Below are 20,440 nucleotides of genomic sequence, written 5' to 3' on the forward strand. Positions count from 1 at the left end.
ACTGGGAGCCCTGAGGTCTGAGGTAACGTCATTTCACATAACTGGAAGACTTATCTTCCTCAGTTCCCAGGGCAATCTGCTCTGTTCATTTTAGGAATTTTGTTATGTGTACAGGTGTGAGTGATTGAAACACATTTCTTTTTTTTTCCCTTCATTGTCAACAATGTATTGAGGATATGCTATTAAGTCGAGTGCATAAACTTTTAAAAAACTTTGGTAACTAGAGTACCACAACATTCACATAAATGGGCAGACAGAATGGACATAGACAGATGAATTGATTGGCCAGTGTGACTTGTTTACAACCGGCCAGCCACAAATTGAGGCATTCACAGAAGAGAATCTCTAATATCCATTGTAACAACCCTTTATATTTCAGGCTTCTCTTTGACGGTCAACATCTGAGTCTATAAAGGAAAGCATCTAGTATGTCCCCAGAGTCCACAATCAGTTTAGGCTTGATTTTAAATTCTCCCTTTGTTTTCCACTCACTTGGACCAAATCCTAGGCATAAATGTGGGTGGGCTATAGGTACAGGAAGGAGGCTTCCCTGCTCCTCACTTACTGTCCAGACTTCATAAAAATAAAGTATGTCTGGTAAGTAACACTTTTGCTTCCATCTGTGTACATCATTGTGCATGGCATCTAGGGATCACTGTCCTAGGAGTGGGTCCTTGGAGCAATTCTCACTGTAGAGCGGCTACCATTGTTCATGCCATTTCCTGGCTTGGGCTCTCAGGGCAAATGACCTCTAGCACCCTTCATAAGCCTTGCCAAAAAAGTGCACATTCATTGATTTAGAGCTACATTTTACACTTAACCAAAAATCAGCTCTTCTTCCTCCATAGCACACCTCATTCTCTGTCCTTGGCTCAAAGTGACATGGCTATTTTAAAAATGCCAAGATGATGTAGAAGACCAATAATTTTCCCCAACTGAAAGGGTCCAAAAATATACCTGAGTTTCTGAAAGCAGCTCCATTAGCAGCTCCATGAGCCTTCATCCCAGGTGAAACTGCATCTGTCTTGGAATACACATATGGTCACCAAAAGGGATAATACTGAGATAACCCACTCTACAGTGCCTGATAAGGACTATTGCTTCCATCTTTAAGTATCCAGGGCAACTCTTGGTGTGCTGTGAATGCAGCTGGGTTTTAGTGTCCAGTCAATCCCTGTAACCTTAGGAAGGTGCCTAGTGTTAGCCTCCAACTTTGCTGCAGGTGCTGAGGATCTGAACAGCAGGGTACTAGGAAAGAAGATTCAGAAACTGGGAGATTAATAACAGCATTTCCTGGGTGTTCAACAACAACAAAAAAAAACCCTGCTGTTCAAAGAAGTTACTGGACTCAAACTATCATGGCAGAAGGCTGTCCTTAGCAGTAACTGGCCTTGCAGTTCAAGGTGTGGTCTTACCTGGATTTCAGATGTTTCCGTTGTTGGCTGTATTTTTGAGACTTAATGACATCCAGAGTTAATACTGCTCCTTGGTCCCAAGAAACAACATAAGTCTGGAAGCACATTGTGTGTGTCACCTGACTTCATCCTGAAAGCCTCCCAAACATAGAAATCTGCTCTGGGAAGTAACCTTAACTGGTTTCTTTTTGGTTAGGTTGAAAACAAAGCTAACAGAAAAACCTGTATCACGTTAAAATTGTAAAATAAAATTCTATCATTCCAAGAGGAGAGATTTATTTATGCAGAGACAGAATCTCACCCTGTAGCCCAGGCTGACCTGAAACTTGTGACCCTCCTACTTCAATCTCCTGAGTGCTGGGATTACAGGCATGTGCCACTAGAAGAGAGCTTTTTAATTGCCCTAGAATTTTCATGTAAACAATTGAGAGCTACTTTGAAGAAAGAAGTGAATTTGAAGTAACAAGTATTTTTAGCCTAAGATCAGGACCCAGGACCCTGAGGTTCTAGTCTTAACACCTGCTCCTAAATAGGTACAATGTTCATTCATTATCCTCTAGAAAACATAATTCAGATGACCCAATAGTAAGAATAACTGCCTTGACTTCAACATTGACTAGATATTAGTACTTTGCTTAGCATTTAGGGAACACTATCTCCTGATTACCCCAAGAAGAAGTCATAAATAGGTTAAGCACTGAATAACAGGCAGATTTCAGAGCCCATTGTCCTGCACCATACTCTGCTGCTTCTTAGATGGAAAGCTTGTTTTGAAACACAAAATGCTAAGTGCATTTTACAAAGTAAATTGTAAAGAAATGTAGTGATTCAAGTTCCTTTTCAGCATCATTGTTCATCTAGTACCACAATTACTTAACGACTCCTGTGGCACAGGAAAAAGAGGCAACATTTGTCTACCTATTCAAGGTTAGTAGATGGAAACAGCATGTGGAACATCGTGTCCTTTCCTTTGAAGTTCAGACTAGAACTTCTACAGATCCAGTAGGTTGATTGAAAAACTCAAAGGCATTGAATGCCCAGAGCCTGCATGGGCAAAGACTCAGTGTTCAAGTCGAATGTCATCTCTGCCTCTGTCTATACCTATTCCATTCCTACAGCTGTTTCTGAGCAAAATGGTGGAGCTGGCCTGGGGATATAGCTCAGTGTGCACAGTGCTTGCTCCGCATACACAAAACTCCAGTTTCAGTCCCCATTACTGCCAAAAGAAATACCACAAACTCTTCTAAGTATAATAAAAATGAGGAGGTTAAGGACACTAAATGTACAATTTGGGAAAGAAAAGGGCATGTACTCTCTGTTCATCATCTGTGTTCAGAGCCTTAATGTTACTAAATAACTCTATAGGTTACAATAAGTTGGCATGCCCAGTACACCTTATAATCTTGCCAACTACTCTTTGGCTGGAAGAGAGGATATTCTTGTCACTTTCTTTATGTACAAAATAATAAGGTCTGAGGAAACCAGTACCTTGTAGAGAATAGTGAGTGAATAGGCAAGGAGCTACATCAACAGTCCCATTGCATAGTCCAAAGGGCAGTGTGCTCTGCCCCTACAGAACAACCCAAAACAACCCCAATCTGTCTCCTCACCTCCAATTGAAAGTGGGGAACTGAACTCTGGAAAGAGAGAACATACACCCAACCCATAAAGAGTATGTGGAGATTTGAATCATTCAAATAATACTGTCCCCAGTTCCATCATTTCCTTTAAAATACCCAATAAGAGCTCTTCATCTCTGTGGTGTGTAATCCAGGTCAAGGTCTGTGCTCATCGACCTTGGAGCTCTGTTGTTTTCTTTGCACAGAGAGTACTAAACTCAGGAAGGAGATCTCGGAGGCTCAAAGCTGTGACTAGAGGTATAACCTGAAACAAGTCCCCTTCATCTTGAATTCTGAGAGCTTGGATATGATTTATAAGAGCCTGTCTATATCTGGCCTCCTGCCACAATCCCAGCAACCCTTGTATGTGCATAGCTCTAGGGCTAGAATCTGAGATCCAGGACTATAGTCTTCCTTCACTGAGAGCAAGTCTATTCTATGTTGAAGTTTGAGACCAGGAGGAGTGACTGCTGCTCTGCCCACTTTACTGCTTCCTATGCCTGGATTAGAGGCTCCAATACACACACTAAGCCCTGGGTTCTCAAAATAGAGCAATGGACAGAAGAGAATTCCAGGTGTCCTGGTGCTTTCATCCCAGTGGTATAACCAGGTGAAGAGTGGATAGCATCTTTGTTTCCTTTTGCCCTCTGATCAGCACAGTCTGCTTCCAGTCTGGCAGCAAACAAGGCTGCTTTGGAGTTGTATGGGAAGGCATGTGGAGAATTGAAGTGACTCTGAAATCTCAAGGTTCAATGGTTGGTGTCTTTGTCAATATTCTCTACTTCATGTAGGCTGTAGGCCTGCTACAGGTGCAAGTCTGGCCTCAAGAGAGAGGATCCCAGGTGTGTAGGTTGCACTGCTGAGACCCAGGTGATGCCTGAGAACAGTTCCAACCACTTGCTGAGTTCTTAACATGAGCCTTGGGGGCCCAGTTTTCACAATGGTCAAGAGGGTTTAACAAATACTCCCTGCCTACTTCAGGATCTCTGACGTCATGATGAGTAAGACAAAGATGTAGACTTGTCCTAAAGCATATAGGCTTTGACTGCTCTTGGCACCTTTTTAGCTATCAGAGGTTGGCATTGACTCAAAATTATTTTTTCCGCCAGAAAGGCAAGGAACAATGTGTCCTTGGAACTCAACTTGGAATACAGAGGACCCCTAAGGATGGCTATGGTCTCATAGGCAGCCCCGTTGCACAGAGGAGAGTTGGATTTATAGTGCAACTCTGAGCATTCTGGGTCAAGGCCTGCAGTGCATATGTGCCTTGCTATTTTGGGGATCCTCCCCATGGAGCACGCAGCTGTTCACTCCCTTTGCCCACCCTGCCCCCCTTCTCCTCCTTCTGCAGCAAGGGCCCTTTCCTGCTACTGATACCCAACCAGGCAGGGAAGCCAGGCACAGGTTTTGCCTACAGACTGATCTCTTCAGCAAGGACTGAGAAACTCTCAGCTTGAAGGACACCACCAGGCTTGGTATCTGGGTCCTGGCTGAGTAGCCCAGCTGAGAAAATCAGCGACCTGCAAATCAGCATGTAGCAAGGGAAGATGCTGGGTAGGGAGCATCTCTGAACTGATGAGAGCACACAATAGCCTTGTCTGAATTCCTACCCAGCCCCTCCCTGCAGATTCCATGATAGTAGGCCCAAGGTAACAGGTGTCTGGAAGCGAACCACTCCAGGCAACACGGAGAACCAGATTTCACTCCTTTCAGGGAATGTGCAACCCCGTGGGCCATGCCTTGGGGATGTGGGCCTATGGCATCCCAAAATGCAGGCAGGCCTGTGCAGACTCAGGCCTCTTGCTGTCACTAATCACCTCAGCTGGAGAATTTGATATGTGTCTTTTTAGGTAAAGATGTGGATCAGAAGCTGCCATTGACGTACTGCATTCCAGACTTCTGAGGGTAGATAGAGCACAGGCTTCTCAAGTCTGGGCTACAAAACTTGGTTTCTGCAGTAAATATGGAATAATGTACCACACTTCCTATCCTGCCCATTCTGTCTCCCTGCCTGCCTGCCTGCCTCTGCTTTCTCTATCATCTCCCCCTTCCTTCTCACAGATGGATGTCCCTAAGATTTCAATGTTAGAAAGGTAGGTATGAACCACAGGCCAGGATTTTACCACAGGCACTCAAACCCAAGGCCCAGGCCCAGCTGCTTCTTTTGTTACTTGACATCTTTTAACCCCTTGCCCTTCAGTGTAGGCTTGACTCTGTCTGCCTCCCTCCAGTGCCACAGGCTCCATAGCTTCCCAATTCCCTAGGAAGAGCTGTTTCCCCATGACTTGTCCTCACAAGGCTATTTGCTCCCATCCTGCCTTGTGCCTGAGACCTCTTGATCTTCTGCCCCTGCAACTGCTGCTAAGCACCTCGTACATAGTAGGTGCTCAGCAACATCACTGAGCCAATTGCCACACTTACCAGTTTCTGAGAAGCAGTTGTCTTGAGGCCTTCCACTGGGAACAGCAGAACAAGACAGATAATTTGCAGAATGCCATTTTCCACAGAGGGTAATTCCAACCTGCAGGTGTCAGCTGAGTTAGTCACAGAGGATAGGTGCTTTAGGGGTACAAAGATGAGAAAACAATTCTAACTTTCAGAGGCATGTTGAAGAGGTGAAACAAAATGCATAGCCAGTGTAGCAGCCTCCATGTTGGTCAGAGCCATTAGGATAAAGAAAAGGGGTAGACAGTGTAGCCATATTATCGTAGAGACCCTTGAAGACCAGAGAGAGATGGTCTGTACTAAATTCAAATTGCCCAACTGTGTACAAAAGCTGAGAGAGCAAGACCCAAGGGAATCCAGGAGGGGATGTTATTCCCTCCTTTCACTGAAGCCACAGAGTACTTGCCAACATTGTGCAATAAGTGTCACTAGTGTTGGGTGAAGCATAGCATTTAGGACTGCTACATAAATTGCACAGCTCAGAAATGGTCACTCTGTTTTCATTATGATTGAAATAATAAAGCTTTTCTACTCCCAAAAGGTTGCAGGCACATTGCCTCATGAACAGTAGGCCTGTACCATGTGGTACCCTGCTGTATGAGAAAGGGGCTTTGGAAATATGGTATTTCCCAAGGGAAAGAATTCAACTCATACTCTAGGTTGGGTCTTGGTAAACTGCAGGCTGGGACCACATGTAGCCCACAGGCTGTCTTGGTAAATAAAGTCCTGGTGACCCACAGCCCTACCTAGCCTTTAGTATATAATTTACCACAGAGTTGCAGTGGCAATAAGCACTACATGACCTGAAAAGGTTCAGCTAGTTACTATATGGGCTTTTCCAGTATTTGTAAATTATGACTCATGTCACTGGGCATGTGGTTCACTTTTCTAGAGGCCATTGTTTTCTATAATAACTAAGTGCTACCTTCAGTACCCACTTGGTAAAATCACAGGGGTTTATGCTTGACCATGTGTTCATCTTCCCCTCCTTTGTCCTAGTTGATCCCAGCCCCATACTCTAGGTCCCATGTTCCTTTTTCCTTCCCATGATAATCATTTCCCCTCCCATGAACATCCAGAGAGAGCTTTCACAAACATTGAGCTTATCTTTCCTCTGCTTCACCTTTCCCCATAATGGCTTCCCACTGCAAACATAACAGAGCCCAAGCCCCTTCACATGGCCTTTGAGGCCCCAGGAGAGCTCATGGCTACTTCCCAGCTTGCTGTGCACCGGGCCGCTAGCTGCCTGCTAGTCCCTGAAATAGGCCAAGAGCCTTTCCCCCAGGGCCTTCCAGCCTGTTGCCCTCCTGCCTGGAGTACTGTGCCCCACTACTGTAGCCTGCTTCCTGTATTTGACCTTCACTTAAATGAGGAGGTAACCCACCCCAGCACTCTGTCAAACCACCATATTTTAATCTTCCAAAGACTTCTGATCTTGTTCTTGTTGCTAATGTGGCTTGTGATCTACCCACTAGAACTCTAGCTCCCTCACTCTGATTCTTCTCTGTCCAACTTGTACTCATTCTGGTGGGAGTGTCTGTTCTGGACCCCCAATCAGCCCTGTCTGGTACTGTTGGAAGCCTTTGTCTCTATAGTGAGTAGAGAGACCAATGCCCTTTCTTTAGCTGCCTCTTTTTCTGGAACAAGCTTCAGGTGCTGACGTTCTCTAGTGTTAGGCCTGCCCATATGACTCTCAGAAAAACGAAACATGTTCTTGCCTCTCCTTCTCCCTCAAGTCAAGCCTTTAAGAACAAATAACTTGGCCTGTATAAAATAGCTGCAGGAAGTAATTTCCGAAACACCAGCACCCAACTCTTGCTTTCTGAATACATGGCATCACACAGCAAAATGTACAGTACCTCACTGCTCTCCATCCTCTTTTTAATGACCATATGGCATGTTAAAGGACTTATGTTGCTCTGCCTTTACCTGTAGTTATAGATGACATAAAATTACATTATTGGCAGTATACTGACAAACACAAAATCTACTGTGTGTCTCCCAAAGAGTCATTTTCCCCAAAGAGTCATTATTTAGATTTTCTGTTTATAAGAAATTCAGGAGCTAGGCATGGTGACTTAGTCCTGTCAGCACTCAGGAGGGAGACTGAGGCAGGAGAATCACTATGAATTCAGTGCTAGCCTGGACTACATAGTGAGTTCTAGGTCATGTAGTGAGATGAGACTCTATATAATCTCTCTCTCTCTCTCTCTCTCTCTCTCTCTCTCTCTCTCTCTCTCTCTCTCATTCTCTCTTCCTCTCTCTCAATAAATCTCCCTCCGAGCCAATCAGTAGGAGCTTCTTAGAGTGTTACAAGAGGGAAATATCTTATAAGTTCACCCTTTTTCTGGGAACCCTCACTGTCTGCAATACCACCCTCAATAGCATTTCCATCATATACCCCCAGTGCCTCATAACCACCACTGCTGCCCTCACCTCTACTACTTCATTTATCTACTCTACCACCAATATCACCACCATCTCGTTATCCATCATCTTTGCTACTTCTTCTTCTACCACATTCAATATTGATGACATCATGATCACTGTCACTACCTCTATCACTTCTATCGCTTCCACAATCTCCACTGCCATCATTATCACCCTACCACCTCTCTCTGATCCCTTTCCCTCCCTTTCCTCTGATAACACACACACACACACACACACACACACAGAGAGAGAGAGAGAGAGAGAGAGAGAGAGAGAGAGAGAGAGAGAGAGAGAGAGAGAGATGGAGAGAGACAGAGACAGAGAGAGAGACAGAGGGAGACAGAGAGAAACAGGGTGCTTTCCATTATATAACCATAGACATACCACATATAGTGAAATAAATACATGTTTTAAAATTATTTTCATATAATTTAGTCTTGTTTACTCTGTCCTTTGGGGCTATAGAACAATATGTTTGTGGTCAAAACTGAATTATAATTTATCACAAGACCAAGTAATAGCCTCAAATGCACACTCTTAAAAAATAAGTTTAAATGAAGGAGCTTTCACTTCATAAAAGGATGCACTGAGAATTTTCTTTCAATGGTAAATTCATGCTGAATTTTATTATGATTTGGTTTACAAAAGTTAGCCTTCACACAGCTATTCAGGAGCACAGCCAACAGCTAAAGGAAGATCTGCCTTGAATGGCAAATGTTGCTGAGTAAAACATGTTAACAGTTATTTTAGGACCACCAAGAATGTGTTTGAGTTTTCAGGCTTGGAAAGAGAGATAATATTTATTTGGTATCTGTACCATGCCAGGCACTATGCTAACTTTACATTTCTAAGTTTACAGAATCCTTAGAAGAAATTTGTATGGTAGCCTCATGCTCCCATTTTGCAGGTAAGAAAACACACTAAGAGTTCTGGGCCTCTCTCCAGACCTCTTAGCACCTCACATTGCTGAATTCTATGATTGGAATTTAATAACCAGAAGTCTTTTTCACAAGACCATCCATTTTCATGCAAAGATTTTCTGGCAGTTTAGACAGATACATAGCACAGGTCCCAAGGCCCCTGAGGCCACCTAATGGGCTTTGGAATCAAGTGGTTGGGCCCAGGAGGTTCAGCAAATCCCATTGTGTACAACCTGAAGAAAGAACTTCCTTCTCTGGGGCCATCACTATCTGATATACCCTTTTATGTGTGATTTAGAAAGCCCTGGGAAAGTATAACTGTCCCTACAGGGAAATTAAAACACTGTAACCAACACTGAACAGCAGGTTTTTATCCTCTTGGTGTATAAAGTTGAAATGACCTTTCATTCCCTTGGTGCTCTAGAATAAACTCCATGTTCAACTGAGGAAGGCTGGCTTACTACTGCAGAGGTGTCCACACGTTCATCACCATGGATGACTGAGTTCTTGACACTCTGGTACTAGACTATACCTCAGATTCTTGAATGCCACCATCTCCTCCGCCACTTACTAACTGCATGACTTTATTAAGTCACTTGGCCTTTCTGAGCACAAGTGATATCCTAAGCAGAGGCCTGCCTACATGCTAGGATTGTTTTTGGAAGCCAAGGACCATGAATAAGAAAATACATGGACCACTGACAAAGACTGAGATCTTAACAAAGGCCTGCCATTGTTAACACCAAGACTTAGTTATAAAGGCCTAGAAAAAGTTCAGCATCTTAAGAATCTGTAGAGATCTTGTCTATTGATTGAGTGCTCATTTGCAAATAACATAGATTCCTCAATTTCCCCAAAGGCTTTGCTACCTGTAGCCACCATAGCCAGGATCTGCCTATTCCTGATTCCTTCTCTCTGTCTGTCTCTGTCTGTCTGTCTGTCTGTCTCATCTCTCTCTCTGTTTCTCTGTCTCTCTGTGTGTGTGTGTGTGTGTGTGTGTGTGTGTGTGTGTGCGCCCGCGTGTGCTGCACGCATGTGTCTCTGTCTTTCTCGGTCTCTGTCTCCTCTCCTTTCTCTTTTTTTTTTTAAATTTTTTTATGTTTCTGTATATCTATTTAAAAATGAACAGGAATTTTTTTTTGGAGCTGAGGATCGAACCCAGGGCCTTGTGTTTGCTAGGCAAGCACTCTACCACTGAGCTAAATCCCCAACCCCTGTCTCCTCTCCTTTCTCTCCTCTTTCTGTCTCTGTCATATTAGTTATTGTTGTTTTGCTTTTTGTGTGTTTTCTGAGGCAGGGTCTCACTATCTTCTGGCCTTAAACTCCCTATTAGCTCAAGCCAGCCTCTAGTTCGTGACACTAATTCCTGCTTATGCTAAGATTACATATGTGTAGCACCACACATGGCTTAGCTACACCAATTGCTTCTTCTGGCTATATTGTTCCAAGAAAGGGTTCTAAAGGAGTTTCCCAAGTGGTCGAGTGGTTAAATAGATGAGGACCACATAATGCTCTTACCTTTGTGCTAGATTCCAGACAGAGAGCTGGGCCATAGGGCTTAGGATATGGAGATGTAGCTGATGAGACACAACTAGCTTCTGGAGGACAAGGCCTTTGGGGGGTCTTTTACCTTGAAGAAAATACATTCTATCTGGGATGAGAATGCCATGTCCCATTCAATACAAATCACAGTAACACGTGAGGTCCCTCAAACCCTGCTGTAAGAGTCTAGAGCTTTGTCAACTTTTCCCAAGTTGCAGTTTTAGGTCAGAAAGGATCCTGAGTCTTGAAAAAGCACAGAGCCACTTTTCTGGTTACTGAATTTCCCTTGGCCTTCTGCCTCTGCTAGAAGTTAGCATGGAGTACAGGAGCCTATGGATGCCTTTGCTTGGCCTCAAGATGGAAAATGCACTTTCTGTATTTGTCCCTGGTCCTTGTAGGTGCCACAGACAGTGCCAGGTACTGGAGCTAAAGCAGATAGGCATTTCTCTACAGAATATACAGAAGTCAGCCAATATAGTTCAGTGGGATAGTGCTTGCCTAGTATATACAAAGAACATCATCCATAAAGAACTACAGAGGTTTCTCTTTCCAGTCTGGAAGTTATCAGAGCCCTCCCTACAGTCTTCCCATATAGCCACAATGGTAGATGTTTCTAAGAGGACCTAGATTGTGAAACAACAGTTTTGGGGTCTTCAGAAAGCTATGCACAGCCATTCCACTTCCCCCAAGCCAAAAGCAAACTTACAATAAAATGTGTACTTAAGTGTTCATAGCAGGAGTGACAGTAAAATACTGTCTTCTTGATATGGCATGGCTATCACACTCATGAACTCACAAAAACTGGTTTCTGTACAGCTCCAGTTTAGACAGGTAGATGATCTCCAGACCTTACCACATATTGAGTAGCTATTGGAAGTAGGTAGCTGCTGGGAAAGGGAGAGTCCTTCTTTCTGGAGAATGTGGCCATTAGTTGGTTTCCCATGATCCTGGGGATAGCCCCATAACTATGCACATATAGGCAACATTAACTGGACTTAGTGAATTATTTTTTTAAATGACATGAAGTTAGAATGAAGACTTGTAGAGGATATGTGGGGAGTTGGAAGTGGAACTGAGAGGGTAGATGTGATGTTTCATTGCATACATGTATGGAATTCTCAGGAATAAGGAAAAATTAAAATATGCCAACAACACAAATATCCATCATTCAATAAATGAATAGAAAAAATGTACTTTACTTATCCAATGACATATTGTTCACCCATGAAAAAAAAATAAGTATTGATGGATGCCACAACATGGATGGACCTAGAAAACATGCTCAGGGACAGTAACTGTATACAAAAGGCTGCATTTTGTATAGTTCCATTTCTATGAAATATTAAAAATAGCTAAGCCTAGAGAGACAGAAAAATGAGTGGTTACAGAGCCCGAAGACAGGAGAAACCCAGCTTAATGGTTCAAATGTTTTCATCTAGGATAAGGGAAGAATTGAGGGACTATATGATGGTAATGGTTGAACAGCATCCTGAATGGACTAAACACCACAGAAGGGTACACTTCAGTAAATGTTCATTTCAGCCAGATGTGATGACTCAGAATTATAATCCTACCACTCAGAAGGCTGAGGCAAGAGGATCATCATGACTTCAAGTCTAGCCTAGACTCATAGTTAGCTTCAAGCTAGCCTATGAGACTCTCTTTTTAAAAACTTAATTCCATACTATGTCAATTTTACCACAATTTACAAGAAAAAGGAAAGTCCTCTAGACAGACCATTGTTCCTTGCGTCCCCTCCAAGCCTCTGCTTTGATGGTATTAGAGTTCCCAAGTCTGGACCTAAATCTAACTAGGTTCAATATCTCTCCAGGTCATTAGAAGCTAAAGTGGGCTTATTCAGTAAGCATGCTGTGCCTCTGCCCAGCTAAGGAATTTGCTCCATACAGAGCGAGCTCAAGTCAAATGAGTTCTCTGAGGAAGAGCACCTGGTGCTGGGATTATCCTTTGAGGCCTGGAGGAGATAGAACTCAAGGGGTTTTAGTGTACAAGCAATATAATTTAATAGTCACTAGGGTACCAGCACACAGAGGACTACCAGATCATGGCTTAAGAAGAGTTGGTGCTTCCATGTTCACCTAGTGACAACCAGAGTTTTAGAGCTACACCGCATGATCCATGGTTTCTCCACAGACACACTAACTAAAGACAACCTGGCACTTAACATTTCTATAATGGCTCTCACGCTGATAATGGATCTATACTCTTTCAGCCTGACTCTAACAGGTATCAAGTCTCTGAAATACACTAGGAATCTCCTTAAAATGCTGCTCATACCAACAAGTCTCAGTCCAGGGAATTCCTCAACTATCTCATTCCCAATTATATTACCAATACGAGTATGGTGTCTACCATTACCTGAGGGTCCACCACTGCATCAGGATACTAAGCCAATAAGGTTGTAGTCATGAGAAGAAGGCATGAGTAGACTAGGAGAAAGGAAAAGGGAGAGATCTGATACCACCCATCCTACATCCTACATCAGTCAAATAGGAAGCCTCAGAAGGGATTTGTGGTATAAAGTTAGGGCCAGTCTACCTGGCTATTCTATGAGTGGTGTCCCGGGGGTGTGTGTGGAAAGCTGGAGACAAAGTCTGTCACAGCCCAGAGCAGCATAGAGACGTTTAAGCACAATGATGGAATCTGACAACTTACCAGGCTATGGTTTGTGTGAACTCGGCTGGCTTGCAAGGTGTCTAAGAATTACTGCGTAAGGGTGTCTTCCACTACTCCTGTCACTGTACAGATGAAGGGCCTTCTGTCATTTGTAAGCACTGCCCAGGTACATGTTAGAGCCATTTTTACCTCACCTTTTGATGCCCATGTTTTGTTGTCTCTCTGAAATACTGAAGCAAATGGACATTTTCTTGGTTCCTTGGCTATGCAGCCTGGCTGCATCTCAGTCACATGTTCCCAGTAGTAAAAGGTTGAATAGTCAAAAGACTCCACACAATTCATATCATTCAACTGAGTCATGCATTGAAGCATTGTGTAGAGTGGAGGGCTCCACAGCAGCTAGAGAGGGTTTTTTCAGAATCACACATGGAATCAGTGTATACCAACATCTCCCTGCTGCATTGGCCTGGACTGTATATGAAGGCCAGCCACTGCTACTCTGAGACCATCTGCCTAATCATCTGGCCCTCATCCCCAAAAAAGGAAATGTCCTGTCTTCGATTGGAAGTAGGAGCCTATGTTTGCATCTAGTGCTGAGCATGCAGTCTCTTCTGATGCAGGGCAAGGCAATGGCATTAACAAATCCCTATCTCTAGGGCAAGATTCATGCTCTAAACCATCTAGTAACAGAGATTGTGGTCCTTTCTTGTAAGCCAATTAGCACCCTATCCTAACCACCCATGATTCTCTAGAGCCGCTTGTCTTGCAAGTCTGGGAAAGCTGATAATCTTCTTTGTCCCACAGAAACTTCAGCTTCAGTTTATGGGAATATTTTGCTCCAAACCAACATGCAAATGATATATGCTTAAAAATAGAAATGGATAGTATATACATAGATATTTATATGTGCATCTGTACTTATCCAGGTATTTGCTTTAATTTCTCCTTTCCTATAAGCCCAGTCCTATTATGCACACATGTGCACCTAGACATACACAAAATAATGGGTTGCCATATCTCAACGTTCCCAATGTTCAGTGAGAGCAGATGGTATGAGACTGAAGCAGAGCTCTCCCCAGGAAATACAGCTGTTTTTTCTTGTCCTCAATGCCCCTTGATTAAATATTGAAAGCTCTTAACACTGAGTCCCAAACACAGAGGTGCACAGCCTCTACCAAAGGTAGATCTTATTGAAAAGCAAAATTTCAGAAGAGCCTATGGCTGCCCCTCTACCAAAATGGCAACCTAGTTAGTTGGGAAGTACTCAGGAGACATTCCTGAGGGCAGCCAAGGGGAGACTCCCTCCTCATTAGATATTCCTCAGTGTTCACTGTGCCAAGCACCAGCAGCTACTGGCTGTGGACTTAAAGAATCAGATCTAAGCAGCATAAGATGCCCCTTGGCACCCCAAGGAGGTATCCTGTGATCTGTTTTGTTAATGAATACTCAGACAGAAGTGAGTGGGGGCCACTTGCATGGATGTGCTTGATGGACTCACACAGATTCTCACTTAAGTTACTGTTCGAGTCCAGGAGTAATGTCTACCTTCCCAATCCTTGACACCTTATTCCCAACAGCTTCATGGCAGACCAACAACTAAGGAAAAGCTCTAGGGGCCCTGACAGTGAATTTCAGAGACCCACTTGGCCAGAATTCCAGGCTTATAGTTTCATTTCCCCTCCCTTCCACCTAATCCTACCATCTGCTTGCCTACTTACTTGTGTGTATAGATTTCACTATTGTTAAAACTGCTGTGTATTTCATGCTACCTTGAAATAGAATGTAGGACCCAACTGTTGCTAACCTGGGTTCCCTGCAAAGGGACAGTTATGGAGGTCTATACTACAAGAACACCTATTGATTCATTTTAGACATTTCTATTTTAAGCCTATCAGATTTCTTTGGCTTTTTTGACAGAATATTGAAGGAACCAAATACCAGTTTGGAATTTGAGGGACTTGTTTGTGGGCTGCTCTGTAAGTGACTGAAAGAATTGCCAAGTACACAATGTGCCAAGGCATTTGGGTTCATCTGTCCATTGGTTCACTCAATTGCTATTTATTATTTATTTACTGTATTTTCTATGGACCAAACACTTGGTGAACTGCTTCCTGAACAGCTTCTGAACCTCAACGAGGCTCCTTGATTGGAAACTGGGCATGTAAGACTGGCTAGGCCTTTTATTCTACCCAACCAGTCTTGCCCAACCTGTAGTATTCAGTCCTCAAATGAATTTGGCAACAGGTCTAATGCCCTTGTTTGAATCATGAGCATCTCAGAAAAGTCAAGGATGTGTGAGTCCTCTTACTCAAAGTAGTTAGGTCCTTCTATGAAGATGATGCAGTGTTCTACTGTCTGGATGGCTAAAGATAATAGACTGAGAGGCAGCCAGGTGGTCATTGGTTCTCACCCTTCATTTGGCCTTGACCCACTGGATAGGCAATACAAGGAAAGCCCTACCTGATTCCTGAGAGGTAGCCATTGCTATTGGAAGATAGTGAATTTTCAGGACTCTTATAGATCTGCATTAGGAATGTCACAACCATTTGAGGCCCTACATTTAGCATATAGTCTGCCCGTTCCAGTCAAGAGAGCAGCAGCAGAACCTGAGAGCTCTTTCTCATCATTTCTCACATGATAAAATGGGCCCAGAGACTTTACATGGCAAGGGTAAGACCTCCCTATATCTACCTGATGACCAGGGACATATGCCATGCTGCCTCTGTCCACTCCCTGGGCCCTACCCTGGATTAAACTAAGATAGTTGATTTCTTATGGGAGGATCTGGCTATCTAGATAGTTCTAAGTGATTCTCACGTACAGAAAGGCCTGAAGCACACAGCTCTAGGGGGTTTACTTTGATGTTCACTTGGCCATGAGAGCCATGACTTTAGCCTGCTAGCAGATGAGGGGCTTCCAGAATCAGCATCCTATCCTTATTCTCACAAGCCTGCCTCCACCTCCTCTCTCTTTACCTACTGAAAGAAAACTCATGGTTATTAACATGACTGAATCATGGATAAGAATCTGAAACAGGGAAACAAAGTGTTGCTTTGCTCCTGAAGACTGCTTTTATATATAATGGGCAGCTCTCCCAAGGTGCCGATCCCACAGTGGGACCTCTTCCTGTTGTTTGATATCTCCCCAACCCAAGGATGCATCTGCACAGAGGAATTCCTTATTTAAATAACTTTATACTTGAGCTTTTCTTTTATTGCAAGTTTTTCTCATTAAAAACAAACAATACAGAAATTCAGAGAATAGAAATAGAATTGCCAGTTTTTCCTCAAAGGTGACCACTCTAAAAGATTATTGGTTCATCCAAGTTATTTTTGTATGTATATAAGCAGTGCATGTGTGTGCATGTGGAAAGAGTATGTGGGTGTAAACTAAATGGAATAATGACAACAGTGGCTGTTCTAAATCATGAACTTTCTCCTAAACATATATCTTAGGCAGCTCCTTTGCATTTCCATTTCTCTGACACTGTTGGTTTCTGTTTTATCAACACACCCTGATTCATTTAAGCAAGACAGTGAGGCAACCTAGAAGTTCAATGTTTATTTTATGGTTTGTCTTTTTCAGAACTGGGTTATCTGTATATAGGTAAGAATTGAAATCGTTCAGCTAATTCTAGGTTGTTCTTGAGTGCCTGCCTTTGGCAGCAAATTCATTTAGTGACTTCTGTATAGTCCCTGAACTCCCCTTTTAGGTGCACAAAGAATAGCCTTTGTGTGACTTTCAGTCCTGTTTAGTATACAGACAACATATTGCTTTATTTGAAATGTAACAGGACTGTTTAAATGAGACACAGAAACAAAGAAACAAAACAAAATACATCCTTCTAAAAATAGACCATAATTTTATGATTTTTGACAAGAGTAACTCTAAACTGAGAGATCTGTTTTATATGTGGGCTTCCTAGCATTAACTTTAATATGTCAAACCTTTCATTAAATTCATATTCTCTCTCTCATTCTCCCTCTCTCATTCTCTCTCTCTCTTTCTCTCTCTCTCTCTCATTTTCCCTCTCTCATTCTCTCTCTCTCTCTCTCTCTCTCTCTCTCTCTCTCTCTCTCTCTCTCTCTCTCTCTCTCTCTCTCCTCTCATAAATACAGGGAACCAGTAAGAGAAGACAGGAAGGAGACAACTTCCACTTCGCAGGCATGGCTGATGGGCTACCCTAATAAAATCAAGAGACCTTGCCTTGAAGATGTCACCCTCTCTATGGGCCCAGGTGCCCACCCTACTTCTCTTTCTACAGAGCTGCAGATGCCCACATTAACCATGAATCCTAGCTCTGCAGATCTGGGAGTGGCTGGCCAGTCATTACTCCTCGAGAAAAATCCTCTAGACAATAATTCTGTGAATAGCAGTGCTATGGGCTCATCATTTGGGGTGTCATCAACTGAAGACACGGAGCTGAAAGGGCATGCTGTTCCTTACTATGAGAAAAACAGCAGTATACCAGCTGTAGACCAGGAGCTTCAAGATCTGCTGGAGGAACTAACTAAAATTCAAGAGCCTTCTTCAAATGATCTTGACCTTGAGAAGATTCTGGGGAGCAAGCCAGAAGAACCTCTGGTTTTACATCACCCTCAGACCCCTCTTGGCCCTCCTGCCAAGCCTCCAGTTCAGATAGCACATATGGAGAACCTTGGATCCAGCAAGGAGTATGCATCTAGCTGCAGTCAAGTCACTGGCACATCTCTACCAATCTTGCCCTCCTCCACAGGGATCAGCTATTCCATTCCTTCCACCAGTAAGCAGATAGTCTCACCCAGTTCTTCAACAGCACAGGCTCAGGTAAAAAACCAGGTCCAGACCATGCTCCCTGTCGCTTTGCCTCCATTATCTGTGCCTCAGTGGCATCATGCCCACCAGCTGAAAGCTCTTGCAGCCAGCAAGCAGGGATCTGCTACAAAACAACAAGGTTCCAACCGCAGCTGGTCCAGTCTGCCTCCTCCAGTTCTGTCCCCACCTTACCTCCCAGTGCCATCGCCTCATCCACCACCACCACAGCCACCACCACCACCTTTCAGCCCACAGAACTTCACAGCATCCTGCATGTCATCCAATAGCTTGTCTGGCAGTGCTGTGCAAAGCTCGCCCAATGCCTTACTCTCCAGCATGGCCCCCAGCAGCAATGCTGTCCTTGGGCCCACCTTGCCCTATGCTCCAGTGAAGCTCACAGGTCTGCCTCACAGTCAGCAGCCACAATTCAGCCCCCAGAGCTCCATTCTTGCCAATCTGGTGTCCTCTACTGTCAAAAGCCCTCAGGGACACCTAATATCTGCTCTGCCTACCAGCACCCCAGGGCCATCCCCACCCTACCGCCCCGAGAATCTCTCCAGCCCCGGCTTGCCACAGCAGTCTTTCACTCCACAGTACTCTCTGATCAGGAGCCTCACCCCCACCAGCAATCTGCTAAGCCAGCAGCAACAGCAGCAGCAGCAGCAACAGCAGCAGCAACAACAGCAACAGCAGCAGCAGCAGCAGCAGCAGCAGCAGCAGCAGCAGCAAGCAAATTCAATCTTTAAGCCTATGACCAGCAGCCAGCAACCCAAAACCCTGAGCATGATCATGCAGCAGGGCCTGGCAAGTTCCAGTCCAGAAGCACCTGAGCCCTTTACCTTCAACAACACCAAGCCCTTGTCACATTTTGTTTCTGAACCAAGCACCCAGAAGATAACCTCCATGCCTGTTTCCTCCAGGCAGCCATCGCTGCTCCACTACCTGCCTCAGGCAACACCAGCACATGTTCCTTCTGCCACTGCCTCTTCTACTGCCACTGCCACCTTGCAGCTGCAGCAGCAGCAGCAGCAACAGCAGCAGCAATCTGACCAGTCTACATTCCTCCTGCAGCAGATAATGCAGCAACCCCAGCGCTTCCAGCGCATGGTGACCTCTGATTCCATGTCTGCTCTGCCTGGACAGGTAAGGCCACCTCCTATCTAGTGGTGCTCCTCTGGGAAATAAGAACTATGTGATATGTTATGCAAACCTGGCATTGGCAGGCAAATCCAAGCTATTATCCTCACTGAGGTCAAACTTGACCCTGGAAAAGCCTATATAAGTCAGATAATTGTGCGTAGTTAAGTATAGTGTTTATGAGGCCAAAATTATGGTTCCAGGGCCTGATCAGTTCTCTTAACTCTCCTGGGAGGAAAGCTGCATCCATAATCTGTGCCCAGGGGAAGGAGTCAGATAGGACAAGTCAGACATCTATAGATGGACTGTTTCCCTTGGACTGAGTCACATGCCTGGACACACAAATGCTTTGAAGAATGCAAGGCAATCACACTGAAGCACTTGGGTCTTGTCTGTGCTGATATTAAACTGATCACTGAACCTTCTAGAAATGCCCCAGCAATCTTCTGCTGAGCACTCTCAGTGTGTCTTTCATCACTGTGCTGGATACTGAGGCTGGTATAAGACAGACACCTCTAAAGTAGTGACTGTTGTCATCTCCATTCTACAAAGGTAGAAACTGAGGCTCATAAAGTTGCGATGACTTGCCCAGAGTCACACAGTTAGCAAGGGCCAGAGCAGGAGCTTAAAGCCAGAACATCTTGCCCCAAAATCTCTCTTCTTGAGATTACTTTTTTCTTACATTCCCTCTTTGCCTACAGTCTTTTGAAACATTAAATGCAATTGGTTCTCCTTGGTGGTATCTATCATTGTTCCCACTTTTCTTTGCTCTGATCCTTGCCTGTATTAATTATCTATTACTGTGTAAAAAGTTACCCCAAAGTGTCAACTCCAAAACTCATGCATATATTGGCTCACAGGCTCTGCAGGTCAGGCATTGTGGCTTAGCTGGTTCTTTAGGCCCAGAATCTCTCAGAAAGTCACTGTCATCTCCAAATTCCATGGGGAAGGAGCTTCTTTCACACTCACTCATGGCATTGTTGATAGGAAGCAGCTTTTCACAGGGACCTCAGGAACTGTTTATTGGCCAGTCTTCTTTAGCAAGCATCACACAATATGGCAGCTGGCTTCATCCAAGTGGATGAGAAAGACATGCCAGCTAGATGTAGAGATGGAGCTAGGGATGGGGAGGAGTGACAGATGGCTAGAAACCAGGGTCTTTAAGATACAGTCTATGGTATCATCATCAGATATCAGCCACGGGATATTGCATGAAGCTATGGCTACCAGGAAGCAGGGCTCAAAGTCTTCCTATAGAATACTGTCAATCAGGATGCATCTTTCCATTCATTGGTTCTTCATATGAGCTGATACAGTCGACCCTTAACCAATGCCCCCAATAAATCATCATTTAACTCTAGTACCTTGCTAGAATGCTGTCCTGATGGTATTTTCCACTTGTTCAGAAGTTCCCAGAGGGCCATAACATGACTCCACATACTTCTTCAGACACAGAGCCTCTGAGGTTCTGCCTTGCACTTCACTCTATAACCTTGAAGTG

General features: G+C 44.1%; 1 protein-coding gene across 1 annotated transcript in view; it reads left to right on the forward strand.

Annotated features, from left to right (window-relative positions):
• Positions 1 to 20,440, forward strand: part of Mamld1 (mastermind like domain containing 1) — a 60,063-nt gene that overhangs the window by 714 nt on the left and 38,909 nt on the right. The window contains 2 exon segments of the mRNA XM_059251236.1: positions 17,127 to 17,182; positions 17,184 to 18,945. Of these exon segments, the coding sequence (XP_059107219.1) occupies positions 17,127 to 17,182; positions 17,184 to 18,945 (1,818 nt within the window).

This window comes from Peromyscus eremicus, chromosome X (genome assembly GCF_949786415.1).
Source record: "Peromyscus eremicus chromosome X, PerEre_H2_v1, whole genome shotgun sequence".
NCBI classification, from domain to species: Eukaryota; Metazoa; Chordata; class Mammalia; order Rodentia; family Cricetidae; genus Peromyscus; species Peromyscus eremicus.